Source organism: Sapajus apella, unplaced genomic scaffold, assembly GCF_009761245.1.
Source record: "Sapajus apella isolate SASKATOON/1434 unplaced genomic scaffold, GSC_monkey_1.0 scaffold38, whole genome shotgun sequence".
Classification (NCBI taxonomy): Eukaryota; Metazoa; Chordata; class Mammalia; order Primates; family Cebidae; genus Sapajus; species Sapajus apella.
This window is the reverse complement of record NW_022436978.1, coordinates 14466660-14490668: the sequence shown is the minus strand read 5'-3', so window position 1 is coordinate 14490668 and position 24009 is coordinate 14466660. Positions and strand designations below refer to the sequence as shown.

The 24009-nt window shown below is 41.8% G+C and overlaps 1 protein-coding gene across 16 annotated transcripts in view; it reads left to right on the top strand.

Moving 5' to 3' along the window:
* Nucleotides 1-24009, top strand: part of ST6GAL1 (ST6 beta-galactoside alpha-2,6-sialyltransferase 1) — a 160609-nt gene that overhangs the window by 124547 nt on the left and 12053 nt on the right. For all 16 annotated transcript variants that reach the window (XM_032298305.1, XM_032298314.1, XM_032298302.1 and 13 more), the window contains 2 exons: nt 21971-22069; nt 23336-23510. In XM_032298305.1, the coding sequence (XP_032154196.1) occupies nt 21971-22069; nt 23336-23510 (274 nt within the window). The remainder of the gene's footprint in view (nt 1-21970; nt 22070-23335; nt 23511-24009) is intronic.

Sequence of the window (24009 nt, the reverse complement as noted above, 5' to 3'; positions counted from 1 at the left end):
GGAAGGAAGGAAGGAAGGAAGGAAGGAAGGAAGGAAGGAAGGAAGGAGGGAAGGAAGGAAGGAAACCCCACCAAATTGTCAGCTGAGAATTCAATGAAAGAAGGAAAGAAGGATGGAGGGAGGGAAGGAAGGAGGGAGGGAGGGAAGGAAGGAGGGAGGGAGGGAAGGAAGTAAGGAGGGAGGGAGGGAAGGAAGGAAGGAAGGAAGGAAGGAAGGAAGGAAGGAAGGAAGGAAACCCTAGCAAACTGTAGACCAAGAATTCAGTATCCAGCAGAGCTATCTTTCTGAGGGAGAAATTAAGACATTTCCAAATAAATAAAAAATGAGAGAATTCATTAGCACTAGGTCTATCCTGCGAGAAATGCTAATGGGAGTCCTACAGGTCAAAATGAGAAGACACTAGACAGTAACTAAAGCTTTATGAAGAAAAAGATCTCAGTAAGGGTAAATACATGGACAATTGTAAAAGCTAGCATTATTGTAACAATGATGTGTAACTCCACTTTATGTTTTCTACATTATTTAAGAGATTAATACATTTTAAAAAAACCAATTATTGTTCTAAAAGCTAGTATTATTGCAACTTTTTTGTAACCTTACATTTTGTTTTCCACATAACTTATGAGAGTAATGCACTAAAAAAGTTATTAGCTCATGTTTTTGGACACACAATATATAAAGATGTAATTGTGTGACATCCATAACTGAAAGGGGTGGGGATGGAGCTGTGAAAGGAGCAGAGTCCTTGTGTATTGTCAAGCTGGTATAAGTTCAAATTAGAGTGTTCTAACTTTAAGATGTTAAGTGTGAATCCCATGGTAGCCACAAATAAAATAGTTAAAGAATATACATGAAAAGAAATCAGAAAGGAATTTAAATATTTCACTGCAAAAACCAACTAAAAACAAGAGAAGACAGTAACATGGGAAATGAGGAACAAAGAAAGCTATAATGTATATAGAAAATAAATAGAAAAATGACAGAGGTTAAGTCCCTCCTTTTCAGCAATCACTTTAAATGTAAATGGATTAAACTCTCCTATCAAAAGACAAAGATTGACAGAGTGGATTTGAAAACATGATCCAGCTACAGTCATGCACCACATAGCAATGTTTTGGTCAGTGATGGACCACATAGATGATAGTAGTTCCATAGATTATAATGGAGCTAAAAATTCCTGTTGTACCCATCATAACATTGTTGTACAATGCATTGCCTTTTCTAACTTTAGATACACAGATACCTACCATTATGTTACAATTGCTTACAGTATTTAGCATAGTAACATGCTGTGCAAGTTTGTAACCTGGGATAAATAGACTAATACTGTATAACCTAGGTGTATAGTAGGCTATACCATCCAGGTTTGATGATCACATAATGACGAAATCACCCACCAGTGCATTTCTCACAATACATTTACATTGTTAAGTGATGCATGACTGTTTAAGAATGACCACAAGAGACTCACTCTAGATCCAAAGACACAAATAGTTTGTAAGTGAGAGGATGGAGAAGGGTATTTTGTAAAAATAGTAACCAAAAGACAGCACGGGTGCCTATACTAATGCTAGACAAGATAGACTTCAAATCAAAACAGGTTACAAGAAAAAAAGGGGGCATTATGTATTAACAAAAGGTTCAATATAGTAAGAAGAAATAACAATTACAAATGTTTATCAGCTAATAACAGACCATTGACATATAGAAAACAATAATCAACAGAAGGGTGAAATAGACAGTTGTACAATAATATTTGGAAATTTTAATACCCCATTCTCAAAAATGGGTAGATCAACCAGAAAAAAATATAAAGAAATAGAGGAATTGAACAACATAATATGCCAACTAGATCTAACACACATATACAGAACATTACCCAACCACAATAGAATACACATTTTTCTCAGGTGCATGTGGACACTTTCCAGGATAGGCCCATATGTTAGACCGCAAATTAAGTCTCAGTAAGTTTTAAAAGATAGATAGCATTCAAATTACTTTCTGACCACAACGAAATGAAGTTAGAAATCAATAACAAAGGTATAATGGGAAAATTCACAAATTTATGAAAATGAAACAACACACTCTTAACCAATAGATCAAAGAAGATATTACAAGGGAAATTACAAAATACTAAGAGATGAATGTGTTAGCTCACTCTTGTATTACTATAAAGAAATACCTGAGACTGGGTAATTTACAAAGAAAAAGGGTTTATTTTGGCTCATGGTTCTGCAGCCTGTACAGGAAGCCTGGTGACAGCATCTGCTTCTAGTGAGGGCCCCAGGAAGCTTTCACTCATGGCAGAAGGTGAAGGGGAACCAGTGTATCACATAGCAAGAGAGGGAGCAAGAGGGAGAAAGAGAAGGAAGAGGTACCATATTCTTTTAAACAACCAGATCTTGCATGAACTCATTACTACTTATTCTCTAGGGAGGGCACCAAGCCATTCATGAAGGGTCCACCCCCATGACCCAAACACCTCCCACCAAGCCCCACTTCCAACATTAGAAGTCACATTTCAACATGAGATTTGGGGGGAACAAATATCCAAACTATATCAATGAATGAAAAGAAAAACAACAATACCAAAACTTATGGGACACAGTGAAAGCAGTGCTAAGGAGGAAATTTATAGCTCTAAATACTTACATTAAAAACAAGAAAGATTTTAAATCAAAAACATTGTTTTACAACTTAAGGAACAAGAAAAAGAACAAACTAAGCCCAAAGGCCCAAAGCTAGCAAAAGGAAGGAAATAATAAATGTCAGAGCGAAAATAAACAAAATAGAAAAGAAAAAATCAACAGAGAAAATGAAACCACAAATTAGTTCTTGGAAAAGATCAACAAAATTCACAAACCTTTAGCTAGACGAACTAAGAAAAAAGGAGAGAAGGCTCAAACTGCTAAAATCTGAAAAGAAAGTGAGGACATTACTTCTGATTCTACAGAAGTAAAAAGGATTATGAGAGTACTGTGATCCATTGTACACCAACAAATTGGGCAACCTAAGTGAAATGGATAAATTCCTAGAAACACAAAACCTACCAAGATTAAATATCTCTTACAAATATTCATCTTCAACAAAATACTAGCACACTGAATTCAGCAGCATATTAAAAGGAGTATATACCATGGAATGCAAAGATGATTCAACATACAAAAGTTGATCAAAATAATACACCACATTTGACAAAACTGAATACCTTCCTATGATAAGAATATTCAACAAACTAGGCATAGAAGGAAACTACTTTCACATAATAAAAGCCATATGTAAAAAACTCACGATAAGCATCATACTCAATGATGAAAGCCTGGAAGGCTTTCCTCTAAAATTAGAAATGAGGCAAGGATGCTACTTTTGCCATTTCTATTCAACATAGTACTGGAAAGCCTGGCAGAGAAATCAGGCAAGAAAAGGAACTGTGTCATGTGAACTGGAAAAGAAGTAAAATTATCTCTGTTAAGATGATACAATTTTTTATGTAGAAAACCCTAAGGATTCCATAAAAAACTCTTAGAACTAATAAATTCAATTAAGTAGCAGGATCCAAAGTCAACATACAATAATATTTTTTTCTACTTTATACAATAACAATGAATGATCTAAAAAGGAAATTTAAAAAACAATTCCATTTACAATAGAATGGCATCAAAAAGCAAAAAGTACTTAGGAATGAATTTAACCAAGGAGGTGAAAGACTTGTACAATGAAAACTGCAGAATATTTCTGAAAAAAATTAAAGAAGACGCAAAAACCTGGAAGACATCCCATGTTCAGATTGAAAAAAATATTGTTAAGATATCAATAATACTGAATATGATCTGTGGATTTGATGTAATCACTATGAAAATCTAAATGATTTGTGTGTGTGTGTGTGTATGTGTGTGTGTGTGTGTGTGTAATTTGCAGAAATAGAAAAAACCATCCTATAATTTATAAAAAACCTCAAGGGACCCCAATTAGCCAAACAATCCTGAAAAATAATAATAAGGCTGGAGTTCTCTCACTTCTTGGTTTCAAAAAATACATTTTACAATAATTGACAGTGAGCTACAAAGACAAACATATGTAGATCTCAATAGTGGAACAGAGATGTTAAACTAATTTTAAGGGGAAATAAAGGCTACCTCTTTGATGCTTAGCCAAGGTCACCCAGATAGTCTGTAAGCCCCTGATTAATACTAATCTCCATGCCTGATGTTCCTCTTAATGAAATTAAAAGTATAAATATCTTGTTAAACAAAAATGAACCAACTTTATTAATCTGTCAAAAAAAACACACAAAGATAAACATATAAACCATTAGAATAAAATAGAATGTCCAAAAATAAACCCTTGTATATATGCACAAGTGATTTTTGACAAGTGTGTCAAGATCATTCAATGATGAAAAGTCTTTTTAAGAAATGATACTGAGAAAAGTGGCACAGGCAAAAGAATGAAGGTGGACCCTTACCTAACACCAAAAATAAAAATTAACTCAAAATGGATCTATGACCTATATGTAGACCTAAAACTATAAAACTCTTAGAAGACAACATAGGGTAAAAACTTTATGACATCAGATTTGGCAATGATTTCATCATTATGACACCAAAGGTATACATAAGAGAGGAAAAAATATACAAGTTGGACTTAATGAAAATGAAAAACAAATTGTATATCAAAAGATACTCTCAACAGCATAAAAAGACAACACACATAACAGGAGAAAATATTTGCAAGTCATCTATCTGATAAGGGATTAATATTCAGAATATATAGAAAACTCATAAAACAATAATAAAAAATCAAACCACCCAATTTAAAAATGGGCAAATGACTTGAAAAGACATTTCTCCAAGATATACATATGGTTAGTAGGCACATGAAAAGAGACTCAACTCTTTTTTCTTAGGGAAATGCAACCCAAGAATACAATACACTGCCACCTTACACCCATTAGGATGGCTTCTGTGATCAGAAATTGGAATTCTTGGGCACTGTTGATGGGAATGTAAAATGGTCAGCCACTGTGGAAAACAGTATGGCAGTGCCTCAAAAAGTTAAAAATGGAATTACCAGGTAATCTAGTAACTCTGTTTATTGGTGTATACTTACAAAAATTGAAAGAAGGGTCTTGAAGAGATAGTCATACACCCATATTTAGACTACTGTTATTCACAATAGCTAAAATGCAGAAGCAGCCCAAGTGTCTATTGATGCTGAATGGATAAGCAAAAGCTGGTATATACATACAATAAAATATTATTCTTTTTTTTCCCCATTTATTTATTTTATTGCATTTTAGGTTTTGGGGTACATGTGAAGAACATGCAAAATTGTTGCATAGGTACACACGTGGCAGTGTGATTTGCTGCCTTCCTCCCCATCACCTACATCTGGCATTTCTCCCCTTGCTATCTCTCCCCAGCTCCCCAGCCCCCACCATCCCTCCCCTATTTCCCCCCAACTGACCCCAGTGTGTAGTGCTCCCCTTCCTGTGTCCATGTGTTCTCATTGTTCAACACCCGCCTATGAGTGAGAACATGCGGTGTTTGATCTTCTGCTCTTCTGTCAGCTTGCTAAGAATGATGGTTTCCAGGTTCATCCATGTCCCTACAAAGGACCCAAACTCATCGTTTTTGATGGCTGCATAATATTCCATGGGGTATATGTGCCACATTTTCCCTATCCAGTCTATCGTCGATGGGTATTTGGGTTGGTTCCAGGTCTTTGCTATTGTAAACAGTGCTGCAGTGAACATTCGTGTGCACGTGTCCTTATAGTAGAACGATTTGTAATCCTTTGGATATATACCCAGTAATGGGATTGCTGGGTCAAATGGAATTTCTATTTCTAGGTCCTTGAGGAATCGCCACACTGTCTTCCACAATGGTTGAACTAATTTACACTCCCACCAACAGTGTAAAAGTGTTCCTATTTCTCCACATCCTTTCCAGCATCTGTTGTCTCCAGATTTTTTAATGATCGCCATTCTAACTGGCGTGAGATGGTATCTCAGTGTTGTTTTGATTTGCATTTCTCTGATGACCAGTGATGATGAGCATTTTTTCATATATTTGTTGGACTCACGTATGTCTTCTTTTGTAAAGTATCTGTTCATATCCTTTGCCCACTTTTGAATGGGCTTGTTAGTTTTTTTCTTGTAAATCTGTTTTAGTTCTTTGTAAATTCTGGATATCAGCCCTTTGTCAGATGGGTAAACTGCAAAAATTTTTTCCCATTCTGTTGGTTGCCGATTCACTCTAATGACTGTTTCTTTTGCTGGGCAGAAGCTGTGGAGTTTGATTAGGTCCCATTTGTCTATTTTGGCTTTTGTTGTCAATGCTTTTGTTGTTTTGGTCATGAAGTCCTTGCCTACACCTATGTCCTGAATGGTTTTGCCTAGATTTTCTTCTAGGGTTTTTATGGTGTTAGGTCTTATGTTTAAGTCTTTAATCCATCTGGAGTTAATTTTAGTGTAAGGTGTCAGGAAGGGGTCCAGTTTCTGCTTTCTGCACATGGCTAGCCAGCTTTCCCAACACCATTTATTGAACAGGGAATCCTTTCCCCATCGCTTGTTTTTGTCTGGTTTGTCAAAGATCAGATGGTTGTAGATATGTTGTGTTGCCTCCGAGACCTCTGTTCTGTTCCATTGGTCTATATCTCTGTTTTGGTACCAGTACCATGCTGTTTTGATTACTGTAGCCTTGTAGTATAGTTTGAAGTCCAGTAGTGTGATGCCCCCCGCTTTGTTCTTTTTGCTTAGAATTGACTTGGCTATGCGGGCTCTCTTTTGGTTCCATATGAAGTTTAAGGTGGTTTTTTCCAGTTCTGTGAAGAAGGTCATTGGTAGCTTGATGGGGATAGCATTGAATCTGTAAATTACTTTGGGCAGTATGGCCATTTTCACGATATTGATTCTTCCTAACCATGAACATGGAATGTTTCTCCATCTGTTTGTGTCCTCTCTTATTTCGTTGAGCAGTGGCTTGTAGTTCTCCTTGAAGAGGTCCTTTACGTTCCTTGTTAGTTGTATTCCTAGGTATTTTCTTCTCTTTGTGGCAATTGTGAATGGAAGTTTGTTCTTGTTTTGGCTCTCTTTAAGTCTGTTATTGGTGTATAGGAATGCATGTGATTTTTGCACATTGATTTTGTATCCTGAGACTTTGCTGAACTTGCTTATCAGTTTCAGGAGGTTTGGGGCTGAGACGATGGGGTCTTCTAGATATACAATCATGTCGTCTGCAAATAGAGACAATTTGACTTCCTCCTTTCCTATTTGAATGCCCTTTATTTCTTTTTCTTGCCTGATTGCTCTGGCTAGAACTTCTAATACTATATTGAATAGCAGTGGTGAGAGAGGGCATCCTTGCCTGGTGCCACATTTCAAGGGGAATGCTTCCAGTTTTTGCCCATTCAGTATGATATTGGCTGTTGGTTTGTCATAAATATATTTTATTATTTTGAGATACGTTCCATTGATACCTAGCTTATTGAGGGTTTTTAGCATAAAGGGCTGTTGAATTTTGTCAAAGGCCTTCTCTGCATCGATTGAGATAATCATGTGGTTTTTGTCTTTGGTTCTGTTTATGTGGTGAATTACGTTTATAGACTTGCGTACGTTGAACCAGCCTTGCATCCCTGGGATGAAGCCTACTTGATCATGGTGGATAACTTTTTGATGTGCTGTTGCAGTCGGCTTGTCAGTATTTTATTGAAGATTTTTGCATCTATGTTCATCATGGATGTTGGCCTGAAGTTTTCTTTTCTTGTTGAGTCTCTGCCGGGTTTTGGAATCAGGATGATGTTGGTGTCATAAAATGATTTGGGAAGAATTCCCTCTTTTTGTAGTGTTTGGAATAGTTTCAGAAGGAATGGTATCAGCTCTTCTTTGTACGTCTGGTAGAATTCAGCTGTGAACCCATCTGGACCTGGGCTTTTTTTGGGTGGTAAGTTCTTAATTGCTGCCTCAACTTCAGACCTTGTTATGGGTCTGTTCAGGGTTTCGGCTTCTTCCTTGTTTAGGCTTGGCAGGAGGCAAGTGTCCAGGAATTTATCCATTTCTTCCAGGTTTATTAGTTTGTGTGCATAGAGTTGTTTGTAATAATCTCTGATGATGGTTTGAATTTCTGTGGAATCTGTGGTGATATCCCCTTTATCGTTTTTTATTGCATCAATTTGGTTATTCTCTCTTTTCTTTTTTATTAATCTGACTAGTGGTCTGTCTATTTTGTTGATCTTTTCAAAAAACCAGCTCCTGGATTTATTTATTTTTTGAAGGGTTTTTTGTGTCTCTGTCTCCTTCAGTTCTGCTCTGATCTTAGCTATTTCTTGTCTTCTGCTAGACTTTGAGTTTTTTTGATCTTGCTCTTCTAGCTCTTTCAGTTTTGACAATAGGGTGTCAATTTTTGATCTCTCTTTGCTTCTCATGTTGGTACTAATTGCTATATATTTTCCTCTAGAGACTGCTTTAAATGTGTCCCAGAGATTCTGGTATGTTTTGTCTTCATTCTCGTTGGTTTCGAAGAACATCTTTATTTCTGTCTTCATTTCATTGTTTATCTAGTCAACATTCAAGAGCAAGTTGTTCAGTTTCCATGAAGCTGTGCGGTTCTGGGTTAGTTTTTGAATTCTGAGTTCTAACTTGATTGCACTGTGGTCTGAGAGACTGTTTGTTACGATTTCCGTTCTTTTGCATTTGCTGAGGAGTGATTTACTCCCAATTATGTGGTCAATTTTAGAGTAGGTGTGATGTGGTGCTGAGAAGAATGTATATTCTGTGGATTTGGGGTGGAGAGTTCTGTAAATGTCTATTAGGTTTGCTTGGTCCAGGTCTGAGTTCAAGTCCTGGATATCCTTGTTAATTTTCTGTCTGGTTGATCTGTCTAATGTTGACAATGGGGTGTTAAAGTCTCCCACTATTATTGTGTGGGAGTCTAAGTCTCCCACACAATAATGACTTACAAAAAGTCATTAAGAACTTGCCTTATGTATCTGGGTGCTCCTGTATTGGGTGCGTATATATTTAGGATCGTTAGCTCTTCTTTTTGCATGGATCCTTTTACCATTATGTAATGTCCCTCTTTGTCTCTTATGATCTTTGTTGCTTTAAAGTCTAATTTATCAGAGATGAGAATTGCAACTCCTGGTTTTTTTTGCTCTCCATTTGCTTGGTAAGTCTTCCTCCATCCCTTTATTTTGAGCCTTCGTGTATCTTTGCATGTGAGATGGGTTTCCTGGATACAGCACACCGATGGGTTTTGTCTTTTTATCCAATTTGCCAGTCTGTGTCTTTTGATTGGGGCATTTAGTCCATTTACATTTAGGGTTAATATTGTTATGTGTGAATTTGATACTGCCATTTTGATGCTAGCTGCGTGTTTTGCCCTTTAGTTGAGCTGGTACTTTTTGTTCCTTTATATGTGTAGAGCCTCTTTCAGGAGCTCTTGTAAAGCTGGCCTGGTGGTGACGAAATCTCTGAGTACTTGCATGCTCCCAAAGGATTTTATTTTTCCTTCACTTATGAAGCTTAGTTTGGCTGGATAGGAGATGCTGGGTTGAAAGTTCTTTTCTTTAAGGATGTTGAATATTGGCCCCCACTCTCTTCTGGCTTGTAGGGTTTCTGCTGAGAGATCTGCTGTGAGTCTGATGGGCTTCCCTTTATGGGTAACCCGACCTTTCTCTCTGGCTGCCCTTAGTATTTTCTCCTTCATTTCGACCCTGGTGAATCTGACGATTATGTGCCTTGGGGTTGCTCTTCTTGACGAATATCTTTGTGGTGTTCTCTGTATTGCCTGGACTTGAATGTTTGCCTGCCTTGCTAGGTTGGGGAATTTTCCTGGATAATATCCCAAAGAGTATTTTCCAGCTTGGATTCATTCTCCTCGTCGCATTCAGGTACGCCTATCAAACGTAGATTAGGTCTTTTCACATAGTCCCACATTTCTTGGAGACTTCGTTCATTCCGTTTTACCCTTTTTTCTCCAGTCTTGCCTTCCCGTTTTATTTCATTGGGTTGATCTTTGACCTCTGATATCCTCTCTTCTGCTTGGTCAATTCGGCTGTTGATACTTGTGCATGCTTCACGAAGTTCTCATGTTGCGTTTTTCAGCTCCATCAATTCACTTATATTCCTTTCTATTTTGTCCATTCTTGTTAGCATTTCGTCAAATCTTTTTTCAAGGTTCTTAGTTTCTTTGCATTTGGTTAGAACATGTTCTTTAAGTTCACGGAAGTTTCTTACTACCCACCTTCTGACGTCTGATTCTGTCATTTCATCACACTCGTTTTCCCTCCAACCTTGTTCCCTTGCTGGTGAGGAGTTGTGATCCCTTGTAGGAGGAGAGGTGTTCTGGTTTCAGGTGTTTTCATCCTTTTTGCGCTGGTTTCTTCCCATCTTTAAGGATTTATCCACCTGTCGACTTTGTAGTTGCTGGCTTTCAGATTGGGTGTCAAATCTTTCAGGTTGACATTCTGTTTTTTGATGATGAGGTTATTTCTGTTTCTTGGTTTTCCTTCTGACAGTCTGGCCCCTCTGCTGTAGGTCTGCTGAGGTTCACTCCAGGCCCTGCTTGCCTGGGGTTCACCTGCTTGCAGCTGCTGAACAGTAAGGGTTGTTACCAGTTTTCTTCTTCTGCTATCTTTGTCCTAGAAGGCTACCCGCCTAGTGTCAATCTGATCTCTCTTTTATGAGGTGTCCCTTTGGATATATAGGGGTCAGGGAGCTGCTTGAGGAGATGGTCTCTTCTTTATAGGAGCTCAAATGGTGAGCTGTGAGCTCTGTTGTTGTTCATTCAGAGCTGCTGGGCAGGTACTTTTAGGTCTGCTGCAGCAGAACTCATAAACTGCTTTTTGTTCCCAGGTGCTCTGTCCCAGGGATTTAGGGCTTTATTTATGAGTTTCCGTTATGCTGCCGCCTTCTTTTTTTTTTTTTCCTTCAGACCTGCCCGGCCCAGCAAGGAGGCAGCCTAGTCACTGTCGGCCTATAGAGGCTTTGCTGAGCTGCTGTGGGCTCTGCCCCGCTGCTGAGTGAACGTCCCTGCAGTCCTGTTTACATGGGTGTAGTTAGAACTGCTTTGGCGATGGTGGCCTGCCTCTGTTGAGGCGGAGTCTCTCTGCTGTGGCGGGTTGCCTTGGCAACGGCGGGCTGCCTCAGCAATGACGGGTTGCCTTGGCAACGGTGGGCTGCCTCAGCATTGGTTGACTACCTCGGTCGTGGCGGCCTGCCTCAGTAATGGCGGACGCCCCTCCCCCACAGAGCTGGACCGTCCCGGGTTCAGCTGCGCTTGCTGTGAAAGTCTCAATCCAGAGTTTCTGGTTGCTGTTCTTTTGTGGTGGTGGGACCAGCCGAGCCTGATCGCCTGGCTCCCTGCCTCAGAGCCCTTTTTAAGTTTGTGTTCCAGTCGCCTGTTGAAGAGGCGCCAGGGTCTGTTTGTTTTCCCCTGCGACCACTCACTGCGCTGGCTTAAACAGTGGCACTGAGGTTTGTGGGGCTTTTTTTTTTTCTTTGCCCTGGAATCTACTGTCCTGGTTCTCTGCTCAGTCCCCTTTTTGAACCGGCGAATGGGCGACTTCCCGTGGCTCCAATCGCCAGCCAAAAGGGCACCCGGACCGGTGTATTTTGTATGGAGAACCACGGCTCCGGGGCGCCGACAAAGCAGCCGCGCGGGGCAAAGCAGTGGCACCAGCTGGCACAGCCGCGCTGGCCAAAACAGCTGCGCTGGCGACCGTGGAGCTCCTCCGCCCGGGAATTTCCTAGTCTGTGGGCAATAAAAATGCGGCGTCCACTCACCCTCTGCGCTTTCACTGGGAGCTGCAATCCTGAGCTGTTCCTAAAGGGCCATCTTGGATCCTCCCCCCAATAAAATATTATTCTTAAAAAGGAAGGAAATACTGATATTAGCTACCACATGGATGAACCTTGAAGACATTATGCCAAGTGAAATAAGCCAATCGTGTGCATGCACACGCGTGCGTGCACACACACACACACACACACACACACACAAAATACTATGAATGGTGGTTGCCAGGGAATGCGAGGTGGGAGAATGTATGGGGAGTTACTGTTTAATTCATATAGAGTTTCAATTTTGCAAGATTTCAAAAGTTTTGGAGATGGGAGATAATTGGGCAGCAATACAAATGTACTTAATATCACTGAACTGTACACTTAAAAATGGTTAAGATAGTCAATTTTATATGTATTTTAATACAATTTTTTAAATTGGAAAGAATGTCCGTAGAGGAGACAGTCACAAAAGGACAAACACTGTATGATTTCACTTTATATGAAATACCTGGAGTAGAGACAGAAAGTAGAATCATGTTTGCCAAGGGCTAGAGGGAGAAAGGAATGTGGAATTTTTGTTTAATGAGTACTGTGATTTCATTTTGGGAGGCTGAAAAAGTTCTGGAGATGGTGGTGATAGTTACACAATATGAACGTACTAAGCCGAATTCTTAAAATTGCTAAAATGGTCAATTTTGTGTTATGTATATTTTGAAAGCTTTTTTTTTTTTTTTTTTTTTTGGAGACAAAGTCTCACTCTTGTCCCCCAGGCCGGAGCTCAATGACCCAATCTCGAGTCACTGCAACCTCCACCTCCCGAGTTCAAACAATTCTCCTGTCTCAGCCTCTCAAGTAGCTGGGATTACAGGTGCCCACCACCACACCCAGCTAAGTTTTGTATTTTTAGTAGAGACGGGGTTTCACCATGTTGGCCAGGCTGATCTCGAACTCCTGACCTCAGGTGATCCAACTGCCTTGGCCTCCCAAAGTGCTGGGATTACAGGCATGAGGCACTGTGCCTGGCCTAAAAGCCTTTTTTTTTTTTTTTAAATCAACAAGGAGAAGCCAGTTGATAGAGGGAGAAAGTGAATGACGGTGGTGGAGCCAAAGCTAGTAGAGGTAGAGGATGAACTCCAGCAGGAAGGAGTCAGAGGGAAGATGGTAGGAGTCGGGTAGCTGGTGGTAGTCCATATTAGAAGGATGAGAGGGCTTCTATTTTCTCTGCAAAGCGGGCTGCAAGGCCAAGTCAGAAGAGGCTGAGGGGGAAACAGGTTTTAGTAGAGAAGGTTTGAGCAAAGAGATTTGAAACTGTCACTGAGGTGACGAGAGAGTTAGTAAACCTGAGGAATGGAGTAGGATTTCCAGACCATGCTGAGCTACTTTGAGTGTCTTAAAAATGGTTAAGATAGTCAATTTTATATGTATTTTAATACAATTTTTTAAATTGGAAAGAATGTCAGTAGAGGAGACAGTCACAAAAGGACAAACACTGTATGATTTCACTTTATATGAAATACCTGGAGTATTTGAGGTTGAGGAGAATGAATTTAGAGAGAAACCAATCTCTGTTTGATGCACGAATGGTAGGATCTGGAGGTGAGCAGGCAGCAGCAAAGACGGGAGAGTGAAGCAGCCCTCCCTGAACATTCTCTTGGACTGCAGAGGTGACCTCCTCTCTGAGTACCTTTTTGTGATGTTTCAGTCATCCTCACTGTGAAGAATGGAATCCCAATCCTGCAAAGATTCTGAAACTTTATTTAATGCCAAAGTAAGGTTGCCTGGGGATTAAGAGTACTGGAGTCAGACTGATCAGATTCCTCCCCCAGCACTTCCTACGTGAGTGACTTGAGCAAGTTGCTTTACTTTACCTCTCTGAGCCTCAGTTCCATTATTTGTAAGGTAGAAGTAGGAATAGTTACTATCCAGGTTTTTTGGTTTTTTTTGTTTTTTGTTTTTTTAAGGATCAAAGGAGTTACTATGTATTGAGCATTTCATCCAGAGGCTGGTATGCAGCAAGTGCTTTGTAAATAGTAGCGATGGGCACTACTGAACCGGGAAGGCCTGCCTCTGCCTGTTTGAAATGACTCTACCTTCCCAAATCCCAAGCAAATGGGCATCTTCTCTCCCAACAGAGAAGATGAGTCAGCTTGAGGCCACTTGAGAGGCATCTAGCAGAAGGGAGGCAAAGCTTCTGTTAAAGGATAATTTTTAGGAAAAAAAAAAGTATGATAACTCTCATAGAGACATAAAAGTGAATTCATAATGAAGATTTTATTTTAGTCATCGGTTGGATCCAGACAGATATTACAACTGGTTCAGAAGAAAAGTCAAAGCAATGCAAATTTGGAGTAAAGAGGAGTTAAACTAGTTTTTCTGTGAGATGAGGCAGGGGGAGGGGAGAAGTCAATTGAAACTCTGCTGGGCCGCATGCTGCCCAGTAAGCACATGTATCAGTTGCCGGCAATTCACAAAGGGTTGTGAAATAGCTCCCATAAAATCTGATGAGGAGGAAAGGTGTGCTCAGAAACTGCATGGCTTTCTACTGAAGCAGATTTTTTTCCCCTTACATGTCTAGATCTCTGTGCACCATTGTGCCAGAGCTGAGAGGAGGGTGGCCCACTTCCCAAAATACACTACCTACCCTCAAGAGAACCTTTTCTGCTTCTTCTTAGGCAAATCAACTGTTTTCTCACCTCCTGTAAGCAATACTAAATATGTGGCTGTTCTTCAGTACTCAAGTCCTGGGCAGCTCTGTGACAGTGCTTGTTGTGGTTCTGAACTGTGATGGACACTTTCTATCATTGCCCTTTCTTATCTTGATACCCTAAAAATCTGGTGGTCTGTCTTCTCTGTCTTTTGTCCTGGTCAGTTTTCCTATTTTGTGTTCTGTTTCTGTGGATGAGCAAATGGGGTCCCCACCCCCATTGCACAAGGAAAGCATCTGGCACCCGGAAGTCAGAGAGAATAGCTGCTGCTTTGGTAGAATTCTCCCTGTGAGTGGCTGGTTCTCTTCCCAGATGGAGACAGAGAGGTCTTCCTGACAGCAGCTGCCCTTCTCCTCCTCATCCCCCGTCCCACTCCCCTTCCTCTCTTCCTCCTCCTCCTCCTCCTTCTTTTTTCGTTTTGCTCGTCACCCAGGCTGGAGTGCAGTGGCACAATCTTGGCTCCCTGCAACCTCTGCCTCCTGGGTTCAAGTGATCCTCCTGCCTCAGCCTCCCAAGTAGCTGAGATTACAGGCACCCATGACCACCCCTGGCTAATTTTTGTATTTTTAGTAGAGACTGGGTTTTACCATGTTGGCCAGGCTGATCTCGAACTCTTGACCTCAGGTGATCCACCTGCTTCAGCCTCCCAAAGTGCTGGGATTACAGGTGTGAGCTACCACACCCAGCTTTAGCAGCTCTCTTTTTAATTTAATTTTATTTTGAGACTGAGTCTCACTCTGTCGCCCAGGCTGGAGTGCAGTGGCACAGTCTCGGCTCACTGCAACCTCTGCCTCCTGGGTTCAAGTGATTCTCCAACCTCAGCCTCCCAAGTATCTGGGACTATAGGTGCATGCCACCATGCCCAGTTAATTTTTTGTACATTTAGTAGAGACAGGGTTTCACTGTGTTAGCCAGGATGGTCTCCATCTCCTGACCTCGTGATCTGCCTGCCTCGGCCTCCCAAAGTGCTGGGATTACAGATGTGAGCCATCGTGCCTGGCCAGTGGCTCTCTTCTAAAGGCATCTGGACCCACATTTGTTCAGCTCCCCCCACTTGGGCTGTGATGAAGGCACAGAAAACAAAAGATGCTTTTCTTATTGAGAAGGTGGCTTTTATAGAGAATGGTGTCATACCGTTAGGTTTCAGGCCAGCAGACCTAGTCAGGCATGTATGCCTCTGTGCCAGGTGTGGCTCTGAGTCAACAGGAAAATGATACATTTAAATGTGGGTCTTTAAATAATGCAGTTTTGACTATAAGTGTTAGAAGGTTTCTGTGAGACTCAGCTCAGTACCTCCTGTACCCAGTGGGCCTGAGAGAGGAGACAATGGGACAAGAAGACACAGTGGCTTCCTTGGAAGCTTTTGTGCTAGCTGGAGAGAGAAAACCTGCTTCCTGTATGCCTGGATGACAACCAGGACATTTCCAGATTACTCAGTGGGGCTTCTCTTGAAATAATAGCGGTTGCCATTTGTTAAATATATTATACATACCACATGCCTTATTTCATTTGATCTTCATGGCAAACCCTGTGAGGTATGACCACCAACCACCATTTTACCTCAGAACTCAGGCTCCCAGAGTTTGAGTGAGTGGCTCAGATAGCCCAGAAAGTAAGTGACAGAGGTGGGATTTGGGTCTAGGTGTTTGACACCAGCACCTTAAATCACCAAAGCTTTCCTGAAGCTTCAACTTCACTTCTCAAGACACGGACACAGGTGTCTGAATGGGTTGGCGGGGTGGGTGGGAGGGGGGTGAGATTTCTATCCACAACAGGTCTAAAAACAGCTATGGTGAGCTGGGTGATTTTGATGGAACCCCTTCCATACAGTATATTAATATCATGATTGGAACTAAAATTTAAACATGATGGCAATCATGAATTCTGGGACTTCTTGACTTGGGCCAGCAGACATACTCTCAATTACTATCTCTCAGAATCAGAGAAAGGGTGTCTTCAGGCTATGTCTTCACATGGCTTTTCCTCCATACCTGGTGGAAAAAGGGAGCTCTGGGGGTCTCTTCTTGCTGTAAGGACACTGGCCCCATTGGATTAGGCCCCACCCCATGACACATTTAATCCTAATGACCTCCCTCACAGCCCTATTTCTAAACATTAGTCACATTGGGGATTAAGGCTTTAACATTTGAATTTTGGGGGAGCACAATTCAGTCCATAACACAGAGAAAACAGATTTGAGAAGAAGTCCAAAATATGCACAGTGGTAATATCTGAACATCTGTGTGTGTTTCTATTCTTGCATTTTCTTTTTATTTATTATTATTATTATTATTTTGCTTTAAGTTCTGGGTTACATATGCAGATCTTGCGGATTGTTACATAGGTACACACATGCCATGGTAGTTTGCTGCCTCTTCCCCCCGTCACCTACATTAGGTATTTCTCCTAGTTATCCCTTCCCAATCCCCTCACTGCCTGCTATCCCTCTCATAGCCCCCCATCCCCCACCAGGCCCCAGTGTGTGATGTTCCCCTCCCTGTGTGCATGTGTTCAATACCCACTTATGAGTGAGAACATGCAGTGTTTGGTTTTCTGTTTTGTGTCAGTTTGCTGAGAATGATGATTTCCAGATTCATCCATGTCCTTGCAAAGGACATGAACTCATCCTTTTTTATGGCTGCATAGTATTCCATGGTATATATGTGCCACTTTTTCTTTATCCAGTCTATCACTGATGGGCATTTGCATTTTCTAGCTGTCCTCAGTGAACATTCGTTACTTTCTGAGGAGGTTACTTTAAACAATGTCTTTAGCAGCAGTGCTCCATGCCCTCGTGTAGTCTTTTCCTGGCAGAGGTTCCCCAGGGCTCTGCTGCTCTGGCCATGACTTATTCTCGGCATGAACTCCTCCCATTCCCCTCAAGAGAATCTCCAAACCCAGGTCACACCCTACACCTGCAGGTAAGTACAGGTGTTTGAGAAGAGCCTTATTCTTCCAGGAACAGCTGGTTCCCCCAGCAGGACCTAACAAGATGGTTATGTCTAAATAAGGCACCTGAGGCCGGGAGATGGAAAATGGTCCATCTAATACCACGGAGTGAGTTAGACACAGAACAGGATTGGAACCCATGCTTCCAACTCCCCATCCAGTTTTAAGGCAATTTTTTTTTTTTTTTTGAGAAAATCTTTGAACCTCATACAGAGGGAATTAATGTGGGTAAGTTCAGATCCATGTCCATTTAAAGTTCCGGGAGGGGAGTTCCTTTTCCCTCCACCAGAGCCCAGCCCCAGCTACTTTCTATTTCTTTTTCTTGATAAAACTATCATTTATCTTCACCTATTGCCATTTTCATGGATTACAGTCTCATTCATCTCAAGTAGCTCAAGTGAATGACTGTTTCTCCATTGAGTACAGGAGGACTGAAGGTGACCTGACCCACATGGTGTGCTTGCTTATTTGAATGTCTGATGGTTTTATGGGTGTAGTCCTGTTGGAGCAGAAAGAATACTCAGTTAGGAGCCTACCTCTGGACTCTGGTCTTAGCTGTGCCCCAAACTCTCTCGTTTGGACAATTCTCTCGTCTCTCTGGGCCTCAGTTTACCTATCTGGAAAATGATGGGTTTGAATTTAATACCTTGAGGATCTTCCAGCTGTGACATATTACAACTCAGGAATGAAGCAAATTCTCCTAACACTCTGTTCTCCTATCCGGTGCTCTTTGACGTCTTTGCCCAAGAGCTGTGGTACCCTACCCTGCCCACATTATGTGAGGCATTGTAGTACCCAGGTTAGAAGTGTGGTATCTGGAGCCTAACACAAGACTCACATTCAGACTCACTTACTATGTAACTTGGAAAAGTTATTTACATCTCTATTTCTTTAATTATAAAATAAGCATATTAACACTTCGTAGGGCTGTTGTGAAGATAAACTGAGTCGAGGTATGACAGTACCTAGTGTATGGTGAGCATCATTAAATGGCGTTGTTGTTTTCATTTATTATAAAGAAGAAAGCTCATGCATCTCTTGGAATTTCTGAGGACAGTGGAGCCACAGCTGGGAAAGTCTCAGGGAGCCAGGAGTTGCTGGCCTCCTGCTTTGCGTACTAGAAAATTGCTGGAAAGGGGCTATAGCAGGGGGAGACATTTTTTAAAATCCCAGTTACTGCTATTCCTCATGGCTATGTATATATCATCACCTGACATTACTACTCTGCATAGAAAGAAGCATAGCTAAAGAAAAGACATTTTGCTTTTAATATACCAGCTGTTTTCAGGGGAATAGGGTAGGATGGGGATAAGGAGTACAGTCACAGAATTCAGTCTTAGAAGACATGTATAAAATAGTGGACGATGGCCCTCTGTCCTCAGGCCTCCCTGTCACCAGCTCAATCACGTCTATCTTGCAAAGCCCCATCTAGCAGGAAGCCTGCTTTTCCTTTGGACTGTAGTGCTGAATTGCTGTTGTAAAGTAACAATGTTTCCTATGGAAGGAAGACAGTACTTAAAGTTTACAAGATATGGGTTCTGTTCTTAGTTCTTATGGCCTGTCAGCCAGGGACCTCTAGGCCAGTAGTATCATCCTTGAACTCATCTTTTTTTTTTTTTTTTTTTTTTTTTCCTGTTGGAGTCTTGCTCTGTTGTCCAGGCTGGAGTGCAGTGACATGATCTTGGCTTACTGCAACCTCCGCCTCCTGGGTTCCTGGGATTACAGGTGTCCACCACCACGGCTGGCTAATTTTTGTATTTTTAGTAGAGATGGGGTTTCTCCATGTTGGCCAGTCTGGTCTTCAACTCCTGACCTCAAGTGATCTATCCGCCTCAGCCTCCCAAAGTGCTGGGATTATAGACATAAGCCACTGTGCCTGGCCCTCATCCTTGAACTTCAAATTCCCACCCAGCTCACTACCACAGGTATATACCAGTTGTTCCTTTTTCTCTGTTCTTATGAAGGAAATGGCCTGAGGTCCAAAAGTCCCCTGGGTCCTGTTTTTCCCTCACTCTCAACATTCAATTAGTCTTCACGTCTACAACCGACAACTGTAACTTCTTTTCTCTACTACATTTTTTCTGAGGCCACAGCAGGAGCTTCTGTGCGTTCTTCTTTTTTCTAAAAACACTAATCCAGAACTCTAGTGTTTTTCAGTCTTCTTTACTTAAAACCCTTTCCTGGTCCCCATAACCTACTGAAGAAATCCTAAGCTCCCTGGCTTGGCCTCTATCTACGTTTCTCTGATCCCTTCCAGCTCTTTCTCTGTCTCCTAGCCATACTGAACTACTTGCAATTCCCAAACAGGGTACTGGTACTAGTACTCACTGTACTAGATGTTCCTGCAAGACAGGAATGCACATCCCGCCCCCCCACACTAGCTTAACAAGAAAAAAAATGTATTTCCCTCTCATGTAAATGAAGTCCAAAGGTAGACATTCCAAAGTTGGTATGGTGTTCTAGTGTCAGAATCCAAGTTCTTTCTACTTTGTGGGTTTGCTGTTCTCAGCATCTGACTTCCACTTTATGGTCCAAAATGACTGCTCAAGCTCCAGCCATCACATCCACATTCCAGCCAGCAGGAAGGAAGAAGAGACAAGGAAAGGCATAACCTTGGCTCTAAGGATAGTTCCTGGAAGTCACACTTGCTTACATACCATTGGCCAGAATTAGTCATCCAGCCATATTTATCTATAAGAGAGGCTATGAAATTTTTTATTTCAGGGAGTCTAGGTTGCCATGTGCAAAAGTCAAAACCAGAGGTGCTGGTGATCAAAGAAGAAAGAGAGAATGGATACTGGGTGACATCGAGCAGTCTCTCCCACACACTCACATATCCGGGAGTCACATCCCCTCTCTCACGCTTACAATCTCCTTACGTGGCATGCTCTTTTTTGCCCCTCAGCATGCGTTCATTTTATGGCCATTTCCTCATACTACCTCTATTGTTGCACCATCACAGCGTGTTAATCATCATTCAATTATCCACCTTTCCCACTACTTGTGACCTCCTGGAAGGCCGGGACTGTGTCTTACCTTTGGTTTCTTAGCACCCAGTACAGCTGCACAATCTCCAGCCAAAGTGGACACACCACCAATAATTCGTGAGAGTATATTCTTCAGGTTCCTAGGAACTTCCTTACATCTGTAGGAAGGTATGGGGGTGGGGATAGCTCAGGGATTGTAGAGGATTGTGGCAGATTTCTATTCTTTGGGTTGCACACAGGCCATCTCCCTGGACATTTTCCCAGATACTGCAGTGACATTGATTACGTCTAAGCCTTGGTAGTGAGGACCGAGGTGGATGGAGAGGGATTATTGTCATGATTCTTGCTTTCATTTCAGTCCGTTCTTTATTTGATTTCTGCCATTTATTCCTCTCAGTTTTTACCTGGGCAACATCATCTCTCACCTGCTTTTTAAGGTGAATATTGACGGCTGATCTCATATATTAGTTCTGGCTTTCTTAAGAGGGACATGGCTCCCTTCATTCTTAAGCCTTTGGGACTACTTTTTCTTTCTCATTTGCTCATGATCTCCATTTGATCTGCAGGACAGCTCCTGTATGAGAGAGCAGAGCAAACGTGTTATTCCCATTTCACAGATAAATAATTAACATTTACATGCATAATTTTCCCCTAAAATTTGGGTTCTTTCTTAGGATAGATTCCCAAGCATGGAATTACTGAGTTAAAGAGTATAAATGTGCTTTTTTCTTTTCTTTTTTTTTTTTTTTTTTAAAAAAAAGGCTTTTAATACATTTTGTAGAATTGTTCAAGCAAGGCTATCACACTCATGTTTAAGCCAGGCAGGTATAACTACTCATGTGCAGGCCAACCCAGGAGCCAGCGTGGTGGGAGAGGCTATGGCTGGTTCCCCCAGCCAGCACAGGCACTCATGAGCTTATCACCAGCCTGGTGAGAGTCTCCTGTTGGGAGATGCACATTTTTGCATGCACTCTGGGCCCTCCACACAAACTGTGTATTTCATCTGGTGCTCAACCACAAGCACAGCCATCTGTTCCAGTGCTGCAGAAACTATTGGCTGTGTTGGACTTCGTGAGAGATCCTACGTCAGTCTCCATCGTGAGGTACTGGACTTTGTACATCACGATGTACTGGACGTTCTAGGTGATGGAAAGGATTCCAGAGATAATTTTAATTCTGTGAAACCCTAGCTTCAAACTCCACTCTTGTGTCCCTCACACAAGGTGTGACTCCAGGGGGCTGGGGTGCCATGCTATTTTCACTGTACCCTTGCCCCCGTAATCTCAAATAATCTCAAAGCATGGGTGGAACCCTTTCTAGTCTATGGATAGTGGCTTGTGATAAATGTCCTTTGAGGTCAACACAGTGCAGGCTGGCATCTTTACCTTTCTTTCACTGAAGTTAAGTGCTGCACCAGAACTTAAAAGCCCCAAAGGGGGTTCTGGGGGCTCCAGTTGTACCTTGTGCTATGTCAGCTATTACTTCATGTTAAACATTTGCATATGAATGTTCCATGACAGCTTGTCTCTTTCTTTTTACAGTTGGTCACCACAGAGCGGCGCTTCCTCACAGACAGTTTGTACAATGAAGGAATCCTAATTGTATGGGACCCATCTGTGTACCATTCAGATATCCCGAAGGTAAGTGGGTGTCCATGGGAAATAGGGGTTGAGTTTCATGTCTGTCTACAGATTTTCCTGATTTCCTAGGTTTTTCAAGTCTTGGCTGTGATTAACTGTCCCTCAAGGCTGAGTATTTGAGTTTTAGGGTACCCCATTTCACCTGGACTAGCAGATTCAGAAGTATTCCTGTCCTATGCCAGCTACTCTCCTTGCCTAGCCAGGTATTGCCAGGTATTGTCTCCTAGTTATAGTATTTACTGGGATAGTGGCTGGACTTCCCAACATCTGGGGTAGATTGTTCATTAATGCAATTATTCCTCATGAGCATCAGCAGAATTATAGATGGTGTTACTCCTGTAAATAATATGAGCACACTTTTGTTTCCCACTTCCAATATCCAGAATTCTTCCCATTTCACTTTCATAACAATGTAAGGGGATAGATGGAGGAGTGGTTGTTCCCATTTTACAGATAGGGAAATTGGAACGTGGAGAATGAAAGTCCCTCATCCCAGCACTTGATTTACTAAGCAGAAGGTGCGGATCTGCAGCAGCAGCTCTTCCCAGGGAAGGAAACGTGAGTGGCAGGCCTGCTGGATTCTAGTCCCCCTGGGACAGTCCTCTCACTGTTATGCATGCCAGTTGACCTCTCCCTGATATAGACTGCTGTGGCCTCAGGAGCATGACTTTAAGGAGGAAGGGCAGAGAGCACTAATCTTGGGACATGTAACTCTTAACTTGGATCCACTAGTGCCTGACAGGCTCTGGTGACCCCTGGCACTCTCATTATCTGAGTTTCTATAGTTTCACACTGATCTCACTTAGAACTCAAATTTGCCTAGGTCAGGACAAGGACTCTGAACCCATAGATGTGGCAACCTATGCTCCAGTTTTCTTCCCTTTAAAAATGAGAGATGGGGCTAGATGGTACCTGGAACTCCTTTCAACTCTGATAGTGTTCCTGGGTAACATCATCTCCCACCTGCTTTTTCTTTTTTCTATGCATTATTCTTTTTTCTAAAAACACTAATAGCTGTTTTTAGAAGCCTGAAGACGATCTTGGCTTGCTAAGGTCAACACTCCTCAAAAACACAGGCTACATGCTAGGCCTTACACTGCTATCCAGTGAAAGCTGTGAGTGGAAGGGAAGCCTGTAGTCTGCTGCAAGAAAAGGGCTGTGCCCCAGGAGAAATGCTTGTTGGTCCTTTCCCCTCCCTCAGCCACTGCTGAGGATGACTCCTGTGGCCCATTTCTCCCTTGAGAGGACCATTTCTTTCTTTTTCAGTGGTACCAGAATCCAGATTATAATTTCTTCAATAACTACAAGAGTTATCGTAAGCTGCACCCCAATCAGCCCTTTTACATCCTCAAACCCCAGATGCCTTGGGAGCTATGGGACATTCTTCAGGAAATCTCCCCAGAAGAGATTCAGCCGAATCCCCCATCCTCTGGGATGCTCGGTGAGTTCATGTCAGGGAAAAGAGCTTGCATGTTTGTTTCTAGAAGAGATGAGCTTTTTTTCTGGGGTCTCATTCGTTCATTCATCCATTTGTTCATTTGTTCACTCAACAATTGCTAGGATTTTGCTTTGCTTGTCCACTGTGCCAAGTTCAATTTAAAATACAGAGGTAAGTAAGATAGAATTCTTTTTCCTGAAGGTATCTATTGGGGGAGTTCAATCAGATGTCTGAGGCAATATTCAATTTGTGCCAGGAGGGAGAGACAACCTGGTGTCATAGGAGAGAGGACACCTTCTCACTGGACAGTCACATATAGCCTCATGGAGGAAGTCATGTTGGCTAGGCTTCTGAGAGGGGAGAATTTAGCAGAAGAAGATGGAGGGAAGGGAAGCCCTGAACAGAGGAGGGAGGGAGGTGGGAAAACATCAGGAGTGGGACTGCCCCTCAATGAGGGCAGGAAGACACTTTTCTCAGGTGTCCAATTTAAGGGGGTACCCCA